General features: G+C 31.8%; 1 protein-coding gene and 1 non-coding gene across 3 annotated transcripts in view; both read right to left on the bottom strand.

The window, feature by feature from the left end:
* Window positions 1-20,324, bottom strand: part of LRP1B (LDL receptor related protein 1B) — a 1,768,615-nt gene that overhangs the window by 231,817 nt on the left and 1,516,474 nt on the right. For both annotated transcript variants that reach the window (XM_069473041.1, XM_069473049.1), the window contains exons 56-59: window positions 17,638-17,821; window positions 15,111-15,196; window positions 9,498-9,620; window positions 7,231-7,412 (exon numbers count right to left, since the gene is read on the bottom strand). In XM_069473041.1, the coding sequence (XP_069329142.1) occupies window positions 7,231-7,412; window positions 9,498-9,620; window positions 15,111-15,196; window positions 17,638-17,821 (575 nt within the window). The remainder of the gene's footprint in view (window positions 1-7,230; window positions 7,413-9,497; window positions 9,621-15,110; window positions 15,197-17,637; window positions 17,822-20,324) is intronic.
* LOC138388085 (small nucleolar RNA SNORA11) lies at window positions 20,149-20,277 on the bottom strand. The gene has a single exon (XR_011234070.1). It is a non-coding gene; the product is annotated as a small nucleolar RNA SNORA11 (small nucleolar RNA).

The following is a 20,324-nucleotide window of genomic DNA, read 5'->3' as shown; positions in this document are numbered from 1 at the left end:
GGCCATTTACTCTACATGTGCTTATATTTGCAATTAAAATATCCCAAAACTGAAAGAGTTTTTTCTCTATTAAACGCTGTCAACAAAAGTATTGAAAATTATTGAATGTGAGTAATAATGTTTTTAAGTCATAAGGTAAATTACAAATTTCAAATAGTCTAACTTCTATATAATTTCAATTCTAAATTTTCATCCGTATCATGAACTTTTTTATCTGATAGTCTCATCAATATTGTGAATCAAGACATCAAGAAGAGAAAAGGCATATCTCATAGAGTCCAACATCTGTCACATCACTCTCAGTAAGTTTGGTGAGAGTTCCAGGTCTGAGATTCTGTCTCTGGCATAACAGCCCTCCGCCGTTGGCTCAAATGTACTTCTCCAAATTACTCTCCACTCTTGAATGTATGAAATTTAGCTCTAGTCAGAGTTTTTAGTTATAATCTCACATGTTCACTTCTGTGCTTTTATCATATCATCTACTTTGTTCATGCCTTTTCAATTACATTGACATTTTCATTCAGACATAATTCACCTTGTGCCCTCTGCTCTTCACACGTTGTTCCTTGATTAGTATTACTTCACATTTTCAAGGTAGGTGACAAAATCAAATATATATGAAAAATGCTGTATTAAACAAAGTAAGCAGTATCTTTTTTATTCTAGGGCTTCTCAGAGCCTTCAGTATGCTAAATGGCATTGTGATTCTCTAAGAGGAGCTGTATAATTCTTTTTTATATCAGATAGTTTTGGGTGACAGATTGTATCTTCCTAAAGCAGTTCCCCGAATTACTGCATCAGGAAACACACTTTAGGAAGCTGCGCTTTACCTCTTCCTGGTCTACAGAATTTCTTTTCCTTATCACATGTGTAATTGAGCAACACATACTATCATGCACATAGGAATCCACAAGTAGTAACGAGGTAGGTTCTGAGGCCTCATAATCAGAGAACCTTACTCCATTAGTCAGTGGTGGAACATCTCTAAGCCCCAAAGACATTCTTTATTTATTTATTTGTTTGTTTGTTTGTTTTTCAGCTCATTATGGGGGTACAAAAGTTCAGGCTATATATATTGCCCATGCCTCCCCATCCCCCCAAGTCTGAGCTTCAATTGTGTCCAAAGACATTCTTAAGTGGATAGAGAACCATATTTTGAAACAATGATTAACAGAGGCCATATTATGTAGCACATAACTCTAAATAATGGGAACATAGAGGTAAAGAGATATGACTTTTTCCTACAAAGATCACTCAATGGATTCAGTAAAGATGGATGTAAAACAAATGAAAAAAAATAAAGCGTATTAGGATAAAAAACTATTTTACTATGGAGGTACTAAAGAGTGAATGATAATTTTACCTAGATGGAGGATAGCATGAAAGAAATCTTGTGCTTACTAATGGTTCTTTGAACCTAAATCTTGTCTTAATAATAGCTTATAAAATTCTTAAGAACAATGATATTTTATTTCTTTCAAATTTGAAGACAAAGTATTAATATAACTTAATTGAATATTTTAATTCAGCAATAGGTAATGTAGTTCAAGGCCTTCACTGATAAACTGAGACCATAAAACATTATATGTTTTGTCTGTTATGATAGTGATACAGTTGGAACAAGGACTCAAGTTTTAGTAGATTTGTAGACTTTGTTTTCTAATAAGCACTATGTAAACGCTGAAGCAAATAGACCCTGGAGACAGATTATTTGGGTTCAAGTCCCAGGTCCTCCCATTACTAGCTGCGTGAACCTGGAAGCTTTAATTAGATTCCATGAGCCTAGATTAACTCATAGGTAGAAAAGAGGTAATTATAGTTTTTTCTCATAGGGTGACTGTGAGTAGTAAACTTGAAAATATATAGAATAAATTTAGGACGTTGATAAGAATGTAGCAAGTGTTCAACAAATATTAGCTATTACTCTGCCCTAGGTATGGAATATGTGTATTAATTTTTTTTTTTAGTTTAGTAATACCCACCTAGTATGTTACTTGTTGCCTCTGGATTGTATGTATTTTATGACATGGTTTGCCTGGATTTTATGTATGTTATTACATGTTATTTACCTACTTAAGTATTTATTAACCAGAAGAAAATTATGAAAATACTCCACTACATTGAAGAAACGTAATGTTTAACTGTGCTCAGGTAAGCACAAGCCTTCATAAACACAGGATTTATGGTGTGTCTCTCAGTAAGAGGTAGCTAACTTCTTATGGCTACATATCATTTCCTTTCCATTCTTAAGCCTGATAGCTATACTTTTCAAATGTGTCAAAAGGCCTGCACGAAACATAATGATAATTTTAACTTCTTGAAATGTAATCCCTAAAAAATTATCTATGTGTAAAATTTGTTGTAATTATAATAATTAAAGCTGAAAATGAAAACTTCAGTGAAAATGTCGAAAGAAGTGTTCGAAATTGCACCAGATAATATACAATGTTTACTCAAGAACACACGTAAAAAATTTAAGCCCCAAAGAGTAGCTATTCTACAAGTTATAATCCAGTATAAACATATTAAAAAAAAGTCTGCTTGTAACCATAACAGCAGCCCTTGGGATGTCTTTTATAATTAAATATAATATAATATATTTCTTTAAAATTAATTAAATAGAACTCTTTTAGCTTTTACTGTTTTTTTTTTTTTTTTAAATTCAGGTAATAAATTTAGAGAAGCTTCTTCTACCTGCAATTATTTCTTATTTTGGATTTAAAATGAATCATCTATACTCATTCTCTGTTTTTGCGTAAATATGAGAATACTGAAATTTACTGCTAGGATAGATTTAAAAATCGGTAGAAAAATTTTTTTGCTTATGTGACTGTAGAGTTTAATGAAATATTTCTGTATTTCCCCCACAGAAATCAGAAACTGAGTTTTCACCCTGGTATGCCTTTCATTTCATCACAACAAAGGTTCCCTTATGACTCTTCTCTTTGAAACATGCAGGTTATTTACATACCAATGAATTGGTTTGTGCATAGGTGCAGCTACAATGTCCCTGTAGCTATAACCCCATGCTCTTTGTACATCCAGTTACCCATTTATTATTTTCTACAACAGTGAATTTAATAGTCTCTGTTAGGCACAAACAATGATTAAGACATGGCTTTGGTGCTAAAGGAACTCATTTTCCAGATGCAAAGATAAACATTTACACTAAAAATAGTCATATAGTATTAAATTTTCTGCATGTGGTGATCACGTAGACATGATTAGGGAATGTTACTCAGAGTCTTGCCTCATTTATTTGCATTATCATTATCCATATTGGCAATAATAAATACAAATACTGAGTATATAAGATGTCCTTCACATATTTTCATTAATATATATCTCAAATTTAAAATAACACTATTATTTTCTTATAAATTTGCTAATAGACTATTAGAAAAGAAAAATAAATTAAAATAGAGTTAAAATACAAGGCATATTTGTAATGATTTAGGCAGCTTTCTTTATTTCCAAAAACTCATATCACTTATACGAATTTAAATTTTTTTTAAAGGCTATTGTTAAAATGAAAAAAAGTACAGGATTTGGAGTTCTTTTTTCTTTATCTCTTGTTCAGATGGTTCTTGCTAAACATTCTCATGATCCAAGATTATTTTGTTGCTGGAAATGCTAATGTGATATAATAGGAAAAATATTGGACCAAAGCTTAAAAACTGGGTTAAATTCCCAGTGTAATATTTTACTACTAAATGATTCTGAATAAGTCACTTAGTCAGCTTAGTTGAATGTTCTTATCTATACTGTAAGGAAAGTAATAAACATAATCCTATCTTTCTCAGAGACTCAAGGTAAACAGTAAGTGTATCTAAAATGATAAAACTAAGAGAAAGTTTCCTAATTCATAAAATATGACAAGATTGGTTGTTACCTTCATTATCATTATTATTATTATTTGGGAGCTCCTATTCTCAATAGGTCTACAAACTGATCATCTCCCTTTCTTGTATCTGCCTCTTTTCCTGTATTCCCAGTATTCTGGGGAAATCACTCCTCTACTTACCTATTTGCCCAAGCCAGAAACCTTGTAAGGTTTGTTTATTTTTTGTTGTCATTCTGTTGTGATTTATTCCTCTCTTTTATTCTGTAAACTGGTTCCACAATGGTATATGCTTAAAATATTCCAATCATATATGTTCCTTGCAATTTATTGTATGAGCCATGTCTTCTCTGTGTCCGTGCTTGCCCAGAGAGCCTATTTTTGCTGGAAATATCTCCCACCCTGAAGTGCAGCACATCACTTGTCTACTTCTTAGTCTACCATTCTTGTCCATGAAGTTTTCTGATTCCAGTTGAGATAGAAACATTTCCTATTTTCTCTACCATATGAGTTATTTCATTGTACTGTGATTACTCACCTGCCTATCTACTGGACTGTGAAATACTTGAAGACAGGGACTGTGCCTTTTATTTTTACACTCATTCCTACCTAGAGCAATGCCGGATATACACTAAATGCTAAAGAAATATGAGTTGAATAAATGAATGAGTAGATGACTTTCTTTTCTGTTAATTAGGAATATCACACATTCACTTTAATGTCTATCATAATGGCCTTTTGTTATGATTAACTGAAGTGACATCTTAATTATTCAAAAAGATAAAATTATGCATAGCACGGTTTTAACATTATATTTCCTATTCTGTTTTAAAATGCTTATATATATTCTGCATAAATTATAATTTTATAAATATCAAATGTAAATTATTATAATTACCCCAAATTCATAATAAATTAGAACACTCATTCCCAAACTAGACCAGATAACAGGATGATTAGGATAAAATTGAGAGAAAAATTAGGATTTCAAATGAATTTAAATATAACAGCTAGGAAGACAATCTGTCCACTTGCATCTTCTTTACTGTTCCTACTAACTGCTATATCCAAAGTAATATTGTGATAATTAGTATATTATTATTATTAAAATATGGAAAGGAATCCAAAATACCTTCTAAAAGTTTAGTTGCTTCATAACATTAGACAGCCCAATGTTCCCTCTTCTCCCTTAAACAAACCCTTGCTTTATCCTTTACTAAACATCAGGACAGAAATCATACTTTTCAAGGAAATGGGTCAGTACTATTGATATATTCAAAACATATGCAAGTCATAGTGGTAGTCTGATATAGAAAAGCTCAATTGCATTTTTATTAAATAATCTTATGATTTAAGCTGTCATTTTTGAAGCAGAATTACACAATATGTTTTCCAGTTATAGCATTTTCAGCCTGAGACTCATCTAAAAAGTAAATTCCACATTGCCTATTGTCTCACTCTGGGGAAATAGGAAAACAGCATGAACAAAAAAATGTGATTAAATTTTATCTATTAAAATAAGTGGGTTTAATTGTTTCATAAAAAGATCCAACTCCTATCTGCTTCTTTGGTTATAGCATAGCATATCCATATCGTAATCCAAATATTATCCCAAAATAAAATCAAGGGAGTCATTTATAACAACTACAATAATTTAGTACTTGGTTATTTTAATTGACACTTTTAATAGATGGGTTTATATTGATGATAACTTAAGGCTGCTTTCGGTTTATAGGACAATAACTCTAACGTGGGAGAAATAAAATGTAAGCCTATATTCACCTGTATTCACTAGCCTGGGATATAGTTTTTGCTTCAGTGAAAAATTCCACAAGACCGCTATTATTAAATTAATAATGCTTCTCTCATTTGAAAGTGAAGCATTTTGAATAGCACGATAGGGGAAGCTAAGCCAGCCATATTGATTCTGAAGGAAAGAACAATAGTTTGGACACTCAAAAATAAATATTTTCTGATAAAATATTAAATGTCAAAGAAATGAAAATAGTCACATACTTATGAATGAGTACAGATGATAGCTAAATTTAGTACATCTAGCCATTATTTCTTGAAACATCTATATAAACAGAGTCTCGTGATTCTGTTTGATTTAAAATTGACACTCTTTTGAACCTTCCATTGCTATGGTGAAGAAAATATCCCAAAAGGTAACAAAATGATTACATAAATATATACCAAAAAGTTAAAACGTGCACATTACCTTGGAAACAGAAATACATTTACAGTACAAATATTTTTCTATTAGGTTCTGCATTTATCCAAATTAATGTTTAAAATTTAGCTACAAAAGATACTATAACATTATCACTTTACCAATTATAAAGATGAGAGACCAAAAAAAAAACAGATACAATACATTAGCAAGAAACAAAATCTAATTGTTGCACGTGATGTGATAAAAGCAGGGATTTGGTGCAACATATTTTATGAATGAAATTAACTTAGGGGAATATTTAGAGCACTAAAGTTATCCTAACACTTGCTACCATGAATATATCCTATTTTAAAATATACAACTTTCTTGAAATTTATTTTTTTTAACCAGTATGTCAGGAAGGTTGAACTTTACAAAGATCATTTCAGAATATGTAATCATTCTAAATTATAGTGCAAAAAAAAAAAGAAGAAAAAAAAAAAAACAAAGAAAAGAAAAGGCATGCATTCTCTACCTGCCAAAACAACATAATTGAAAGTAAATGATAATGGTCATAACCTATAGGAATTTAGCAAACAAACACCAGACAGTTTTGACACCTTAATATGCCTTCATCTCTCATCTGAAATCTCCAGCCTGCTGTCCTTGATGCTTACTTGACTTTTCTCCATTCTCACAATAAAATGCAAATGAAACACAGCTCTAAAACATGGAACTTTCCCCAATATATGCACTTATTTTTTATTCTTGAAGGCATTGATAATGCACCTTGTCATTTATTATCAATGGATATTGCTTACATCTCCTGTTATAAAATGGTGCAGGAATTACATTATCCATATTTGTGACTATCATAAACACTGCAAAACATGACCTAAGAGTTTGTTCTTAGACTGCCTTCCCTCCAAGATTTAAAAACACTAAAATCAGTGAAATCTGTATGTTTTATTCATTTCTGCAATACATTTTTTGGTCAGTTTTAAAAAGACTTGTGTGTAAAACTTTTAAAAAATAATTGCTGTAAAATCCAATCATTTTAACTTATGTCTTTCACAATTATAGTCATATTACTGTTTTTGATTTTTCAGTAAGAATTTCTACACATTTACACTTTACATTGGGTTTCCATATTATTGATATATAGAACTAGATTTACCACAGTGGATGTCATTCACAGTCTTAATCTTTAAGATTTTTAACATTTATTACAAACCCAGCTCGAGGATCTAACGACAGGTCTCTGGGAAACTTCAGCCTTTTGCTAACGAGTATGGTAGGGTACAAGCCATTGAGTTTGGATACTTCAATTATCCTTTTTTCTGTGTCAGACCAATAGAGGTTTTTTCCAATCCAATCGACAGCAAGTGCATTGGGGACCGCTGTGTTATGCACTACCTAACAAAATAAGAATTAAAAAAGTTAACAGTGTAAATTCCTGGAATAAGAACAGAGCAATTGCTACTTGATTTTTACAGAGATATAGAATTCTATTTAAGCATTTGGAATGGAATTTAGGTAAAAGAACAATTGACCATAATACAATTACTTGTCTGTGAGACATTACCTAATATGTAATCAGTCCCCCAGAAATTGCATATGGGTTTATGAAAAACAAACAGAAAAACTGAATAAAAAGCTGTTGAACAACTGTACAGTTGCTGATCACATTTTCACATTTTGTTAGAGTTTATTTACTCATCCTCTTAAGAAATGGGACAAAATTCTATTTCATACATACACACAAAGATTTATTGATATTATTTCTCTTTAACAGATTCTAAGGAGATACCAATATTATTTACCACTCTCCCAACTGCTCTTGCCCTGTTTAAATGACTACAAGGACAGAAAAACCACAAATCAGAACATACACAAAGTATCTTGGACCTACCCAAAGGGAAGTAACTCATACAACTGCTGTTATTAATTCTAACCCATGTTAACATCAAATATAATAAAAATATGAGTTTTGCATGTACAAGAATGCATATAAAATGGTCAAAAATTCTTGATCTGTGTTACTGGTATTTCTTAGTTCTCAGTGCTTTTAGGAATATATGAAAGAAACAATTGAAATTTCAAGCTGTATAGAAGCCAGTAGTTACATAGAGACAAGAAAACATTAATTAATTCTTAAAGTTATCATTTTTTCCTAATGTTAGCAATAATAAAGCTACAAATAAAAGTGAATATATGAATATTTGTAACAATTAATAATATCAGTCTCCTGTGTTGAGTTGCAAGATATCTTTTCTTCTTCCCCTCATATTCCAAATTTGGAAAATAGGCATGGCTGACTATTCAAATGAAAATCAGTGAATTAGTAATCCTAAGGGAAGGCAGATGTATTTTGCAATCTTATGTAATGACATGATTTACAGTAGTAATGAATACATTGCAATGGAAAATATTATTTTCAAAAACTATAAAGGTAACTCAAAATTTTAAATGTCTTGTAACAAAATATATGATCAAGTTTGAGCAATGTAATGTTCACAGCTTTTATATAAATTGTCAAGGAATTAAATTATAAAAGAAAAAAATAGGCTTATTTGTTCTATTTAGCAATTGGGTTGGCTAGAATCAATCTGCTTATCACTATGATATAGTGGCATTTTTTATTGTACAAACTATTATTAAATATAGTTATCCTGAATTACCTGAACACAACTTACTGGTTGTTTCAGCATTGCATATGCACATTTTAAGATTTCATTAATTTTTTTTATTTCAGCTTATTATGGGGGTACAAAAGTTCGGGTTATATATATTGCCCATGTCCCCCTATCCCCCCGAGTCTGAGCTTCAAGCGTGTCCATTCCCTAGACAGTGCACATCGCACTCATCATGTAGGTATGCACCCATCCCCTCCCCCCACCCCCATACCCCCAGTCAGAACTTCAAGCGTGTCCATTCCCCAGACAGTGCACATTGCACTCATCAAGTAGGTATACACTCATCCCCTCTCCTCACCCCCCACCTCTGTCCGATACCCAATTGGTGTTATTCCCAAATGTGCACTTAGGTGATGATCAGGGAAACCAATTGCTTCCACCAAAAATTTCTGTATATTACAGATGTCTACAAGAAAGTTAACTGATAGATTTTACTCACTGAAATCTAAAACTTCTTTAAAATACATTTCACTGCATATATATAGTACAAATAATTTGATTTTAAAACTCAGAATTACCTAAAAATGGTAGCAAGTAGCTCATACCCAGATTGTGACATGGGTTGCATGTGATAGAATTGTGACAGAATTGTGCAGCTGTCTACTCAGAACATTCATAATTTTACACAAATACATTCAATTATTTCCATCTGTAGTAGGTTAAATTTGACAGTGATATAATTTCAACCTATACTCTAACATTTAATTTCTATGAGTAATATCATTGCAATCAAATAACATTTTCTATTCAGTTCAATCATACCAATGTAACATTCAATAATCCCATCATTGTAATATCTGGTTACCTTAACGTCACTTCCATTTAAGCACATTCTATTTATGCGGCTGCCATTGGGTCGGCTAGAATCAATCCAATAGATGAATTCTTCTCTGTAATCAAAATCTATAGCAATAACATTGTTTAATCCCTAAAAATAAAAAAGAATATGTTTTCCATAATAGTTAACATAGATCATTATAAATTGTTTTAGGAGTTCATAGAAATCATTATCTTTCTTTGAACCTAAATAGTTATATTTATTATAATAGCATATGTGACCAAGTCATTTTAAAAGTATCATATGGTTACATTTTATCCACACCATACCATAAAAAGATACATAACTAATTTGAAAATATTTTTCAAAAGAGTCCACAAAAATTTTGGAATGTTTATGGCCAGTAATGTGAAAAAAAAAAAAAAAAAAACTGCTTTTAAGGAGATAAAGTTAAATTTTCCATGTTAGGTTAATATTAAATATAACTTTGATGTCATTATAATCTGATCTGTCAAGGAGCCAGAAAAGAAGGTCCATCTAAATTGGAAAGGTGGGAATCATCTCATCACAAAGAGCCCTGGATAGCCATCTGATGAGTCAGAAAAAAGGGTTAGAAATTTTACCTCCCCCAAAAGCTCTTGTCCCAACAATAGCATAAATGAGCTTCCTTTTTCATTCTTCAAATGGCCCCTTAGGCAATACAATGTCATATTAGAATTTAAAAGTTATAACCTTATTTGACCAAGGAGAAACTGGGTAATCAACATCTTTTTATCCCACATGGTAGAAACGTGAGGAAATGGTTCCCTTCAGACTCATGGTTATGCATTTTTTAGCAGGTAACAAAACAGAACACAAATTCAGCTGATGGGTTTCTGGATGGTCTAGCTTTTCAGTTTGGCAGTTCTGATGTTTGATTTCATTTGAGGATTGTACATCCAGGATTTGGGAATCTTGTTAGCTGCACAAATGTTCAAATGATTTCTTAGGCATAAGTTTAATTCTCACCTATTGTTAAGGCTCATGGTTTACTGCCTCAATGGACTAACAAAGCTCAGATCATAATTTCAATTGTGTTAACTCATTTTGAGGCCTGAATAGTTTATTAATATATAAATTCTGTGGATTATAAAATAATTGATTCTGTAGACATTTGGTAAAGCCCCAAAATGTCTTCATCATATCTTTGTATCTATGTAGAGAATGTTTACATCAATATTCACCCTAAAGTTACTGTTAAGTCTCAAACTGTTTTAGAGGATCATTTAAAAGTAGCTATTGTCCTGTCAGTAAGGATTAGTGTCTTCAGGGAGACAGTTATTTTTGTTTACTTTGGTTTGGTTTGGGGATGAGAGTTAAGAAGGAAGGTAATTCTCAGCTCTGAGTTCAGTTCCTGTATCTATTCTCAAAATTTGAAATTTGATTATCATCATAACACTGCCTTATATTTATATAGTTCTTTATAAGAGTCAGGTCACGGCTAATAATTACTGTTCAGATTTTCTTTCTTTCCAAGGATATCCTAGACTAAGGATGGCCTGGGTACAGTAGCAAGTCAGAGGATGATGTTCTGGCAGATACTGTTTTGTTTTGTTTTGTTTTTGGTGTTACAATTATAGCTTCAAATCTTACAATTTTATTTGTTTTAACATGAGCAATCTCTTTTTCTTGAGCCTCCAATTATAAAGATAACCTGAAATAGCCTAACCTCACAAAATCTCATGTCATTGGTCATGAAGTGAAAGAGGCACAAGGCAGTAACATGACTCAGTGCAAATTCCTCACTAAGCTCAGATGAATAAATGCAAGTATCTTTCTTACTAACATTATTAATCAAGAATAATGACTATAAATGCTAACAAAAGGGCAGCTAATGTTCAGTCACAGACTCAAAAGATATATTAAGTATCCATTCACATGCTAAATACTGGAGAACTCCTTAACTAAATGTACCTAAACATACATATCGAGGAAGTTATCTCTGCAAAATGAATCAAGGTTCTAGAGAACAAACTGAGTATGTTCCAGACAAGTTTGAAGAAGGTTTAATAAATCCATTTCAATAGTAGTCTGTACAATATCCTTTCTGTTCAAATGCTTTTCCCTCCATAGCATTAATGTAAATGGTTTGGGATTCTGTTATGGCTTGGCAATTCAGATGGATATATTAGAAAGCTTTACAGGGAAAAGGTAGAGAGAAACTTGTCTCTAAGTTTAGCAAAGACTTACTCACAATCTCCAGTCAGGGCAGAATTATTCTATTCCTTTTCTTACAATAATCAATTTAGATAATGAAAATCCAATTCCAAATTTAGCAAGTCAACTATAATAAATTAAAGCTGTAAATGCAGAAAAATTGAAGCTCTGAATTCTGACATATCTATCTAGCCAAGCTGGTCATTTTTCTACAGCTTTACCCTTAATCCCCACAGAAAACAGTGCAATGCTCTCTTTGCAGAATCATATGCAAGGAACATTAAAACAGCCAGGGGCATGGTCAAAATAATGTCTGAAAACTAGAGACATTCCAGTGGTTTCAGAGCTGAAAATTGGTTTCATCAAAATCCTATTTGCTTCTTTCATTTCTGTAGCTGAAGATTTGCACCCTTTGGTTCAAGATGATTAATTTAGGAAATTGTGTTTTGTTTCTCTCTACAATTTTACTGGAATAAAGGCACTGTTAGAATTGAATTGGATAACATTGGAAAGGTACTTGATTAATTTTCATTCCTAAAATCCATGACATTAAAGTACAGTTTCTAAATATGGTATATGAATTTAAGTTATAGCTAGCCTTGCTACAATTATGTTGTAGAATATGTAGCATAAGAAAAATTCTACAAGTTGCTATAACTTTATGAGATTTTTATTGAAAACAAAGAGAATAAAATTCAAGATATTGGGGTACATCAATCTTCCTAATCAGCTACACATAAAACTTCCAAATAATTAAGGCAAGGATGTTCTGTTTTCACTTGTTTTGGCTGAAAGTATAGAGAGATAATTACCTCAGTGGTCTACTTCATTTTGCATATGTAGACAGAATCTCTGGTAAAAAACATAATGGTTTCTAATGCCTAGAACTCCTTTAAAATTTCTATAATGCTATGATGTAATTGTGATTAAAAATATGTTCCCTGACAGAAATGATACATTTTAAAAAACCCACAGGCAAAACTGGATGTAAGACTTGTCTTTAGTTATTTGGGTTTCTATTTCCTTACTCCATGGTCACCATTAACAATCACCGTCCAAAGACATAGGTGTTCAGAGACTTCATGAATTTCCTCATCTTTCTCACTCCTTCTTCTTACCCATAAACACTACACTAAGAAAAGTGTCTGAAACTCATCCCTACTTAGGTATTATTGACTGGCATTAGTCTAAAATGATACCAGCAGGAAAAAAGAACTATACTAAAGTGTGCATTAAAGTGGTATTGTTATATGTAATAGACTTAAATGATGCGTAGAGAAAAAAAACATTTTGTCTCATTAAAATCAATTTCTGACAACACATTACCCATGAAAGGCAACAAAAGTGATACCAGTAGAAATGTCCTGAGCTACAGGGTTGGAAAATAATGCAAGGAGCTGTCACTGAAACTCTGTTACAGTTCTTTCATGAAGACAATGAATATTGTTGCTATATTAGTTCAACTCATGGTTCAACTGAGCTTAAAATAGAGTATTTTAAAGAAAGAACTCTCTCCTGTTAAAGTGACAAGCACATTTTACAAGGTCAGAATGTAATAAAAAAAAAAAAAAAGAAAAGAAAAAACTAATAAAGAAAAAATAAACATGTCCCTTTTCCAGAAACCATACTGGGAAATTAATGACTGACACACCTAACTTGGGAGTTTTAGAGGGGGTGTGAAGACATATCCCAAGAAAGAGCCATAATTGTCAATATCTTGTAATTTTGATGTAAACTTAGAAGTAAACTGTACAGAAAAAGACATTAATTTAGAGAATGTAGGAAACTGGGCAGCAAAAATTTTTCCATTGTGAAGCAGTTATGTATACTTAAAACTTTATCCCTATGTATTTATCTTATATTATTTATCCTTAAAGAGATAGTTGTCCAATTATTATATTTTAATAGAATTCTGTTTAGTTTTTGTCAACAGCAAGAAAATATTCTATATTTTACCCAATCTCCTAAGAATCCATAATTAGAGAAGCAGTATAATATAGTGGATGTTAGTGACACACTCCAAACTCAAGAGCAAAAGTCTAAACCTCACAGATATTCAGGAATAAAGCAATTACACATGTCACAAGCACAGGGACAGTCTGAAGATTCTGGTGCCACCTGAGACCATGGTGCTATCTATGCCAATGTGTCAACCGCTATACAGCGCGGATTGTGACCAATCAAGAATGAGAGGCCGGCACTGCTACACTTTCCTATTTTTTCATGAGTAGCCAAAAATCTGGATTTTCATGTGAAATTTTCATTTTAACCTGTGACCTAGAGGAGAACTAGAAAATTCAACTCTGTCAGGACAAGTCAATATTCCTCTAACTAGTAAATATTTGCACTTAAAATAAGACTGAATCCTGAAGCAAAATGAATGAAACTCTCACAATAGCAGTGAAGAAATCCATCACTGAGTAGCAAAAATAATTTCACTTAAGTAAATATTCTGTATGTTGCCAAAAATACACCATTTATACCTAATACTGGCATAAACGTACTGCAAAAACAAAAAATAACCTTAGTTTGGGCGCATATGTTTTAGACAGGGCTGTCACATGTTTGTATCACTCTTGTACAGTATGGGGTAAAGGAAAATTTGTAGCAGAAGAGATACAAACCGAACAGATCTTTCCAAGGAAAATATTTCACTTGACAACTAAAAATATGCTACAACTAACAGTATGTAATTTCTCTAGTCCATGTAGTAATCACTCTAGTTTTAATGATTAGATTTTGTGTTTCTTCTCCTGCAAACAGGGAGGAAAACAAAAAGTTAAGGTGAGCAATTCAAAGTTCTCTTTTCTACTATAAAATGGAAATCATAACTTTTCAGCTCAAATAACACATATAAATAAACTCTGAGAAGAGGACTCAAAAATCAAAGCAAATCACCCCAGACTCTCTTGCAGTGGGTTGGGTGAGGGATGAAGAACGTAAGACTGAAACATGTTACTGTATAGCTTCTAACCAGAACTGGGTTACAGTCACTCTTTTGCTAACTAGTTAATTCCAAATTTTAATAGCTAGGTATCCACCAATCCTGTTTTACTTCCTGGTTCTATGTACAGAAACTTTAATTTCTGAAAAGATACTTTTACTTTTAAATCCTAATGGTAGACAAAACAATTTAGGTATTCTACAAAATACTTTAAAAGAGATTTTTATGTTTTCTCTAATCTTGATATTATTGAGATAATTTTTCCCCTTCATTAATTATATTTGGCCATCTTTACTTTCTGTGATATAATGTGATACGGCAAGTTTGGAACATCACCTGCTCATAAACAAAGCAAAGTTTATGGTAATCTCATATAGGTACATGCATGCATCCACAAGTAAGTGCTTCATAAATTCTAATTGTTAGGTATTCCTACAGCTCTAATGCATACTTGGCGTACACACATTAAACATTATGGAATCATCCTGGGAATGTCATACCTGTTTTAAAAGTGTGTAATTGGAGCCATCAGTGCTAATTTTCCTTATCTCGTGATGATCAGCAAGAATTAGAAAAGGTTCTTCATCTAAACACCAAGACAGAGAACATATTAGACGTTTAATGTTTATGGTTTTCCACTCTGCAAACTTTCAGTGTAGCTTAGCAGCAATGTGAATTCAAATGTAGGGCTGCTCTGGGAGATTAGCAATTAAAAAAGTCATCCTGAGCAACCTAGCTGGTAGTAAAATGAAAAGGCAGCACACACCCAGGCAGTACAGAAAATTTAGAAAATTCTAAGTGCATCCCTTTCTTACCCTCAATTTTCTTGACATGCACATTTATTTGGAATTAGTGGAAAATATTTGCTGTCACAATCCGATTGTTTTAATGAATTTAGAAAAAGATAATCTACAACTCTCTTAGAAACCTACAGTACAGTTAAACCAACGTATGATCAGAAAATCCTTTCTTGATAATCAAACAGCTAATGTTCTCACAATGACCTGGGTGAAGACCAAAGGCATCATTGTATACATTTACTCTTTTCCTCTTATACAATTTCTGAATTCCAGGTTCTAAAATTTTTATTAATTTTACCATTCCTCCTGGGTCTTATTTTTAATTCCTTAATAGTATTTTTTTCCTTCTTATAAGCTTGCCTAATGTGTATAGTAGCTCATTTGTTTTAGAATCTAGGAAAGAGCATGATAAAGATCTGACCATGCTCAATACGTAGGAAAATCTTTTAAACCATTAGTTTGGTTTTCTCTTCAGAATTTATTTAGAAATAAAATGACTTCTAATAGAAAAGAAATTCATAAAGTTTTGTAAAGTATATTTATTTAAATACCTATTTGAATAACTTAAAGCCAATTTACCACATACTCAATTATTATATTTTAGATCAATTTGGTAAAAAATGTGTTCAAACTTTTTAAATGCCTTCATTTCTAAGATACAGTCATATATTTATTTGCCAAATGAGCAAACTTACTGTTGACAGAAATTAGAAAAAAAAAACACTTAAAAAGATAATCGCTTTATATAATTTTATGTGGATTTTATTGTAAATCATTGATAGTTATTGTCCTTTTTAATTTATTTGAAATTATTACTTTCTCCACTTGTCTTTTAGTTTCAGTTAATATTAATACATAATACGTGAGGTATTGTTTTTCAGCACACACCACATCACTCATGTTGGACACTCGCTTCCACTGTCCCTGACAGCACCTCCATCAATCATTCCAGTCTTCTTGTTGAGGCCAAATTGAGGCCTGGAATATCTCTCAACACAGAATCTAATCATATTAATATTAGTTTCTAATTATAATTGCTAATGACAAACAACTATGACACGGATACATATTAAAATAACAAGACCCAAATTGTAATTATTAGCATTCACTTCCTCTCCATAATCATTTATGACAGTTTAAAGTAATGAAAACATTGACTGTGTTTGAGATTTCATCTTTTCCTATCCCATGTCACTGAAGAGATGATGTAGCGAGCAGTAAGTAGTCAAAAAAAAGTAGGTTGGTAGATAGAACAAGAGGCTCCAAATAATCCTCAAATTGAGTCAGGGAAGAATATTTCAAGCCAAAAATGACAGTAGAATGAAACATTGAAAAGAGTTATTTTTTTTCTCCATAATGTACAAAGTTTTAACTAGTTAAACAACTAATTTTCAATTTATATTCCTGATATCTATTTTATGAAAGTAGATAAAAACATCTAATGTTTTAAATGTTGTCACTGACATACATCTATATGAGAAATTGACATTGGATTCATCAAATACAAATTGGAATTTGATTCATTATACTCAAAAAAAAATTAAGGGGGATAGAAATCCCCTTATTCATCACTTTTCTGCCCATTTAGCAGTCATTATCATATATTGCTTTGTATCATTTTAATGTATGTGATTTCTCCCCTAATGGATTACAATATTTTTAAAGTTATGGGCCATGCTTTATTAAATTTTTAATTTACAGTCAAACATATTACTTGCAATAAACAGAGGTTTAACAATATTTGCTGAATCACTGGAAGAATTTAAATAGTCTTATATAACTGACATTATTATTATTGTTGCCTATTATTATTACTATTATTAACCTGTTGTTTTCCTTATCATGTATGTATGAGTGTATGTAGTGTAGCAGAAAAGAAAAAATATTACAACATTGTCACAATAGGCTCCTTAATAGTCTCAGCCAAATTTGCTGCAAAGAACATGTGCTTCAGCAGGAAGCAGTGCTAGAGATAGTTCTTTTTACTTGTATGCACTCAAACTCTAGAAACCACTTAATAATTCACAAGACCATAATGCACTGTTATTACAGAGCATTGTGTGTGCAGAGTGCAAAATAAGACTGACAGATTTCCATATTGAGGGAAGTAGAGAATTTTGATTTCTCAGAAACATCAAGGCAGAGTAAATTCAATAAGAACGGCTATAAAATTCAAGATCCATAAGTATAACTGAGGTTGGATCAGTGGGCAAGCTCAGTTTGATACCTGAGAGTGATTTGCAGCCATTTGGGTTATCAGGTTGTATTTCATACCCATCTGTACAGAGGCACTTGTAGGTACCATATGTATTGATGCACTGCTGGCTACAGGGAAAACCTGAAGAACATTCATCAATGTCTACACATGTTTTACCATCATCCTTCAGTTGGAATCCAGGCCAGCATTTGCACTGGGGAAAGAAAAATGAACATAATCAATTCTTATCATTGTCACTGTCTTTTACTATTGGATATCCTTTTAGCTTGACTCAAGCAAGAAAAGCACTTAAGAATAGATAAATACAAGTCTTTCTTTCTCCAGCAATTAATCTTTAATAAGAATTACATATATTTTGTAAAATTAAAGTTTAAAAAGCACTCTCTCAAATATTTTCATTTGATCTTCTGAGGTTGGCAAGATTGCAAAAGTTAGTTGACAGCAATAAAGCCAGGTAGTTAGAGAATGGCAAAGCAAAAACAGAGTCAAACTTCCAACTTCTTTTGTCCTTTTTCTGTTGTATTATATTGTCTTTTTACAAGATTTTAACAATCATAAGACTCAATCCTTATGTGGAGTTTTGAATATTTCTAACATTGTCACATATTTTATTTCATTGGAACATTATAGAAATCTATAATGTAGATATTGTTGTCCTTAATTAACTGATAAGAAATCTGGAAGCATGAAGGTGAAATCACTTAGACAAAGCCATTAGGAGAGCTGGGACTTACCATACTTTTTAACACATGGGAATTCTCAATCAATAAATATTGACTGGGTTCTAATTCCACACCCAGACGTGCTGCTGTTTAAACAGTAATATTAACACAGAGTTTTTTTTTTCCCTCTCAACAATTAAATCAATTTGTATCATCATATCTTTCCTTCAGCATCTCATCATGTCTTTCTGATGATAATATGTGATATTTACTAAGTGGCATGTCAACTTTTTGTGTACAAACATCATGCCATCTATGTGTTTGCATTCCTGAAGATGATGAGGTTCTGTGATTGGTCACTGGCTTTCTAGTCGCAGTCCCTACCAAGTGGTATATGAAAATTAGTGTTATAGAAAATGGATCTAAACTTGGCCAGATGATTATAATCATATTAACTTTTATTGATACTACTTAGTGACCTTTGAACAAAAGCACTTGTGAGTATTGAGTGGGATGGTGAGTTGAAAAAGAACACTGAATTGTTAAAAGTAACTAGTATTCAAGTTACTACTATCTATTCAAGTTACTGCTATCCATAGTAAACATTTTATAATGTGAATCATTTGAGGATAAAACAGATGGCAGGGCTTTGCATCTATTCTGAAAGATATTAAAGTGGTATATGTCCACATTATTAAATAATCAGCAAACAATTGAGGGGTAGAATTATTAAGTACAAGAAAAGTGTTTAATATCTGGAGAGTAAGCAATAAAATAACATCAATTTCATCTGAAAGTGCTCAAAATATAAGTAAATATCTATAAGGAATGAAACACTTTAAGCTTTAACACTTTTACCTTTAACAAGTTATACCAACATTTATTTAATAATCCTCAGCAATTACAATGGACTTTTTAAATCTCTAGAACCCACTAGCAAGCCAGTGGTTTTAAATGAAAGCAAAAGCTACCGCTGATTTCCCAAACTCTCCCCATCATATTTAAGTTGTTAACAATATTACTTTCATTGAGAAGACCCATCATGCCACCTGTATTGTAAGCCAAGAGGAAATGGTGTTTACACTATGGCCAAAGAAAATGAGAAGCTTAAAGCCATTGAACTGTACACTTAAAAATGGTTAAAATTATAATTTTATGTTATATACTTTCTACCACAGTTTTTAAAAAGAATTTTTTTTAAAACAAGAAAATGAAAACAAGAAAATGAAAACAGAAATCTGACATGATATGAGAAATTATCAGTGGAAAGGACTGGGAATTAAATCATGACCACGTGGTCAGGAAGCCAGAAGTCTGATTAGTACACACAGCAGCATTGATTCAAGGGTCATTTTAGGACGACCAAAAGGAAATTTTATAGAATGTGTTGAATTTCTCTCAAACATTATTATAAACCCTGTAAATGTATACAACTATTTTGTACTCATAATAATTAAAAATAAAAAAAGAAACAAGATGCAGCTTCATTTTAATGGGGTTTCTAAAAATCACTTTGAATGCCTACTGTCAGTCCAATAGAAGTGCTATATCAAATAGACATCTTGGATAAAAACATGTTTATGAAAAACTAATTTCATGAAAGTAAAATTGATTAATGTTACTATAATATACAATTCTATAAACAAAAGTTTAAGGTTTACAGTAAGTTTTTAAAATTTTATTTATTGAAAGAGAATATGTATAAAAAGATAATTTCCTCCCAATTCATTTACCTTATTTTTTTTTAATTTTCTAATATTTTATTAAGCAATTTGTCAACCATGCAGTATAGTTGAAAGAATTATACAGTGATCACCCATACACCAACCACCTAGATTATATAATTTTTTTCTTCTTCACATGTAGGGCATTTGTTCGTAGGGAGGCCACAAGTTTTGTGTCCCTCATCACAGTGAACCCAGATTCCTGTTGGGTGTGTTATAAACAGAGGAGCCATTCTTCAGGCCCCGTGCTCTGAGCACACCCCTCATTTACCTTATTTTAACAAAAATATTTTTGCTCCTAAATAATCAA

This window comes from Eulemur rufifrons, chromosome 1, assembly GCF_041146395.1.
Source record: "Eulemur rufifrons isolate Redbay chromosome 1, OSU_ERuf_1, whole genome shotgun sequence".
Taxonomy (NCBI): domain Eukaryota; kingdom Metazoa; phylum Chordata; class Mammalia; order Primates; family Lemuridae; genus Eulemur; species Eulemur rufifrons.
The sequence above is the reverse complement of the archived record's forward strand: the minus strand, read 5'-3'. Positions and strand labels throughout refer to the sequence as shown.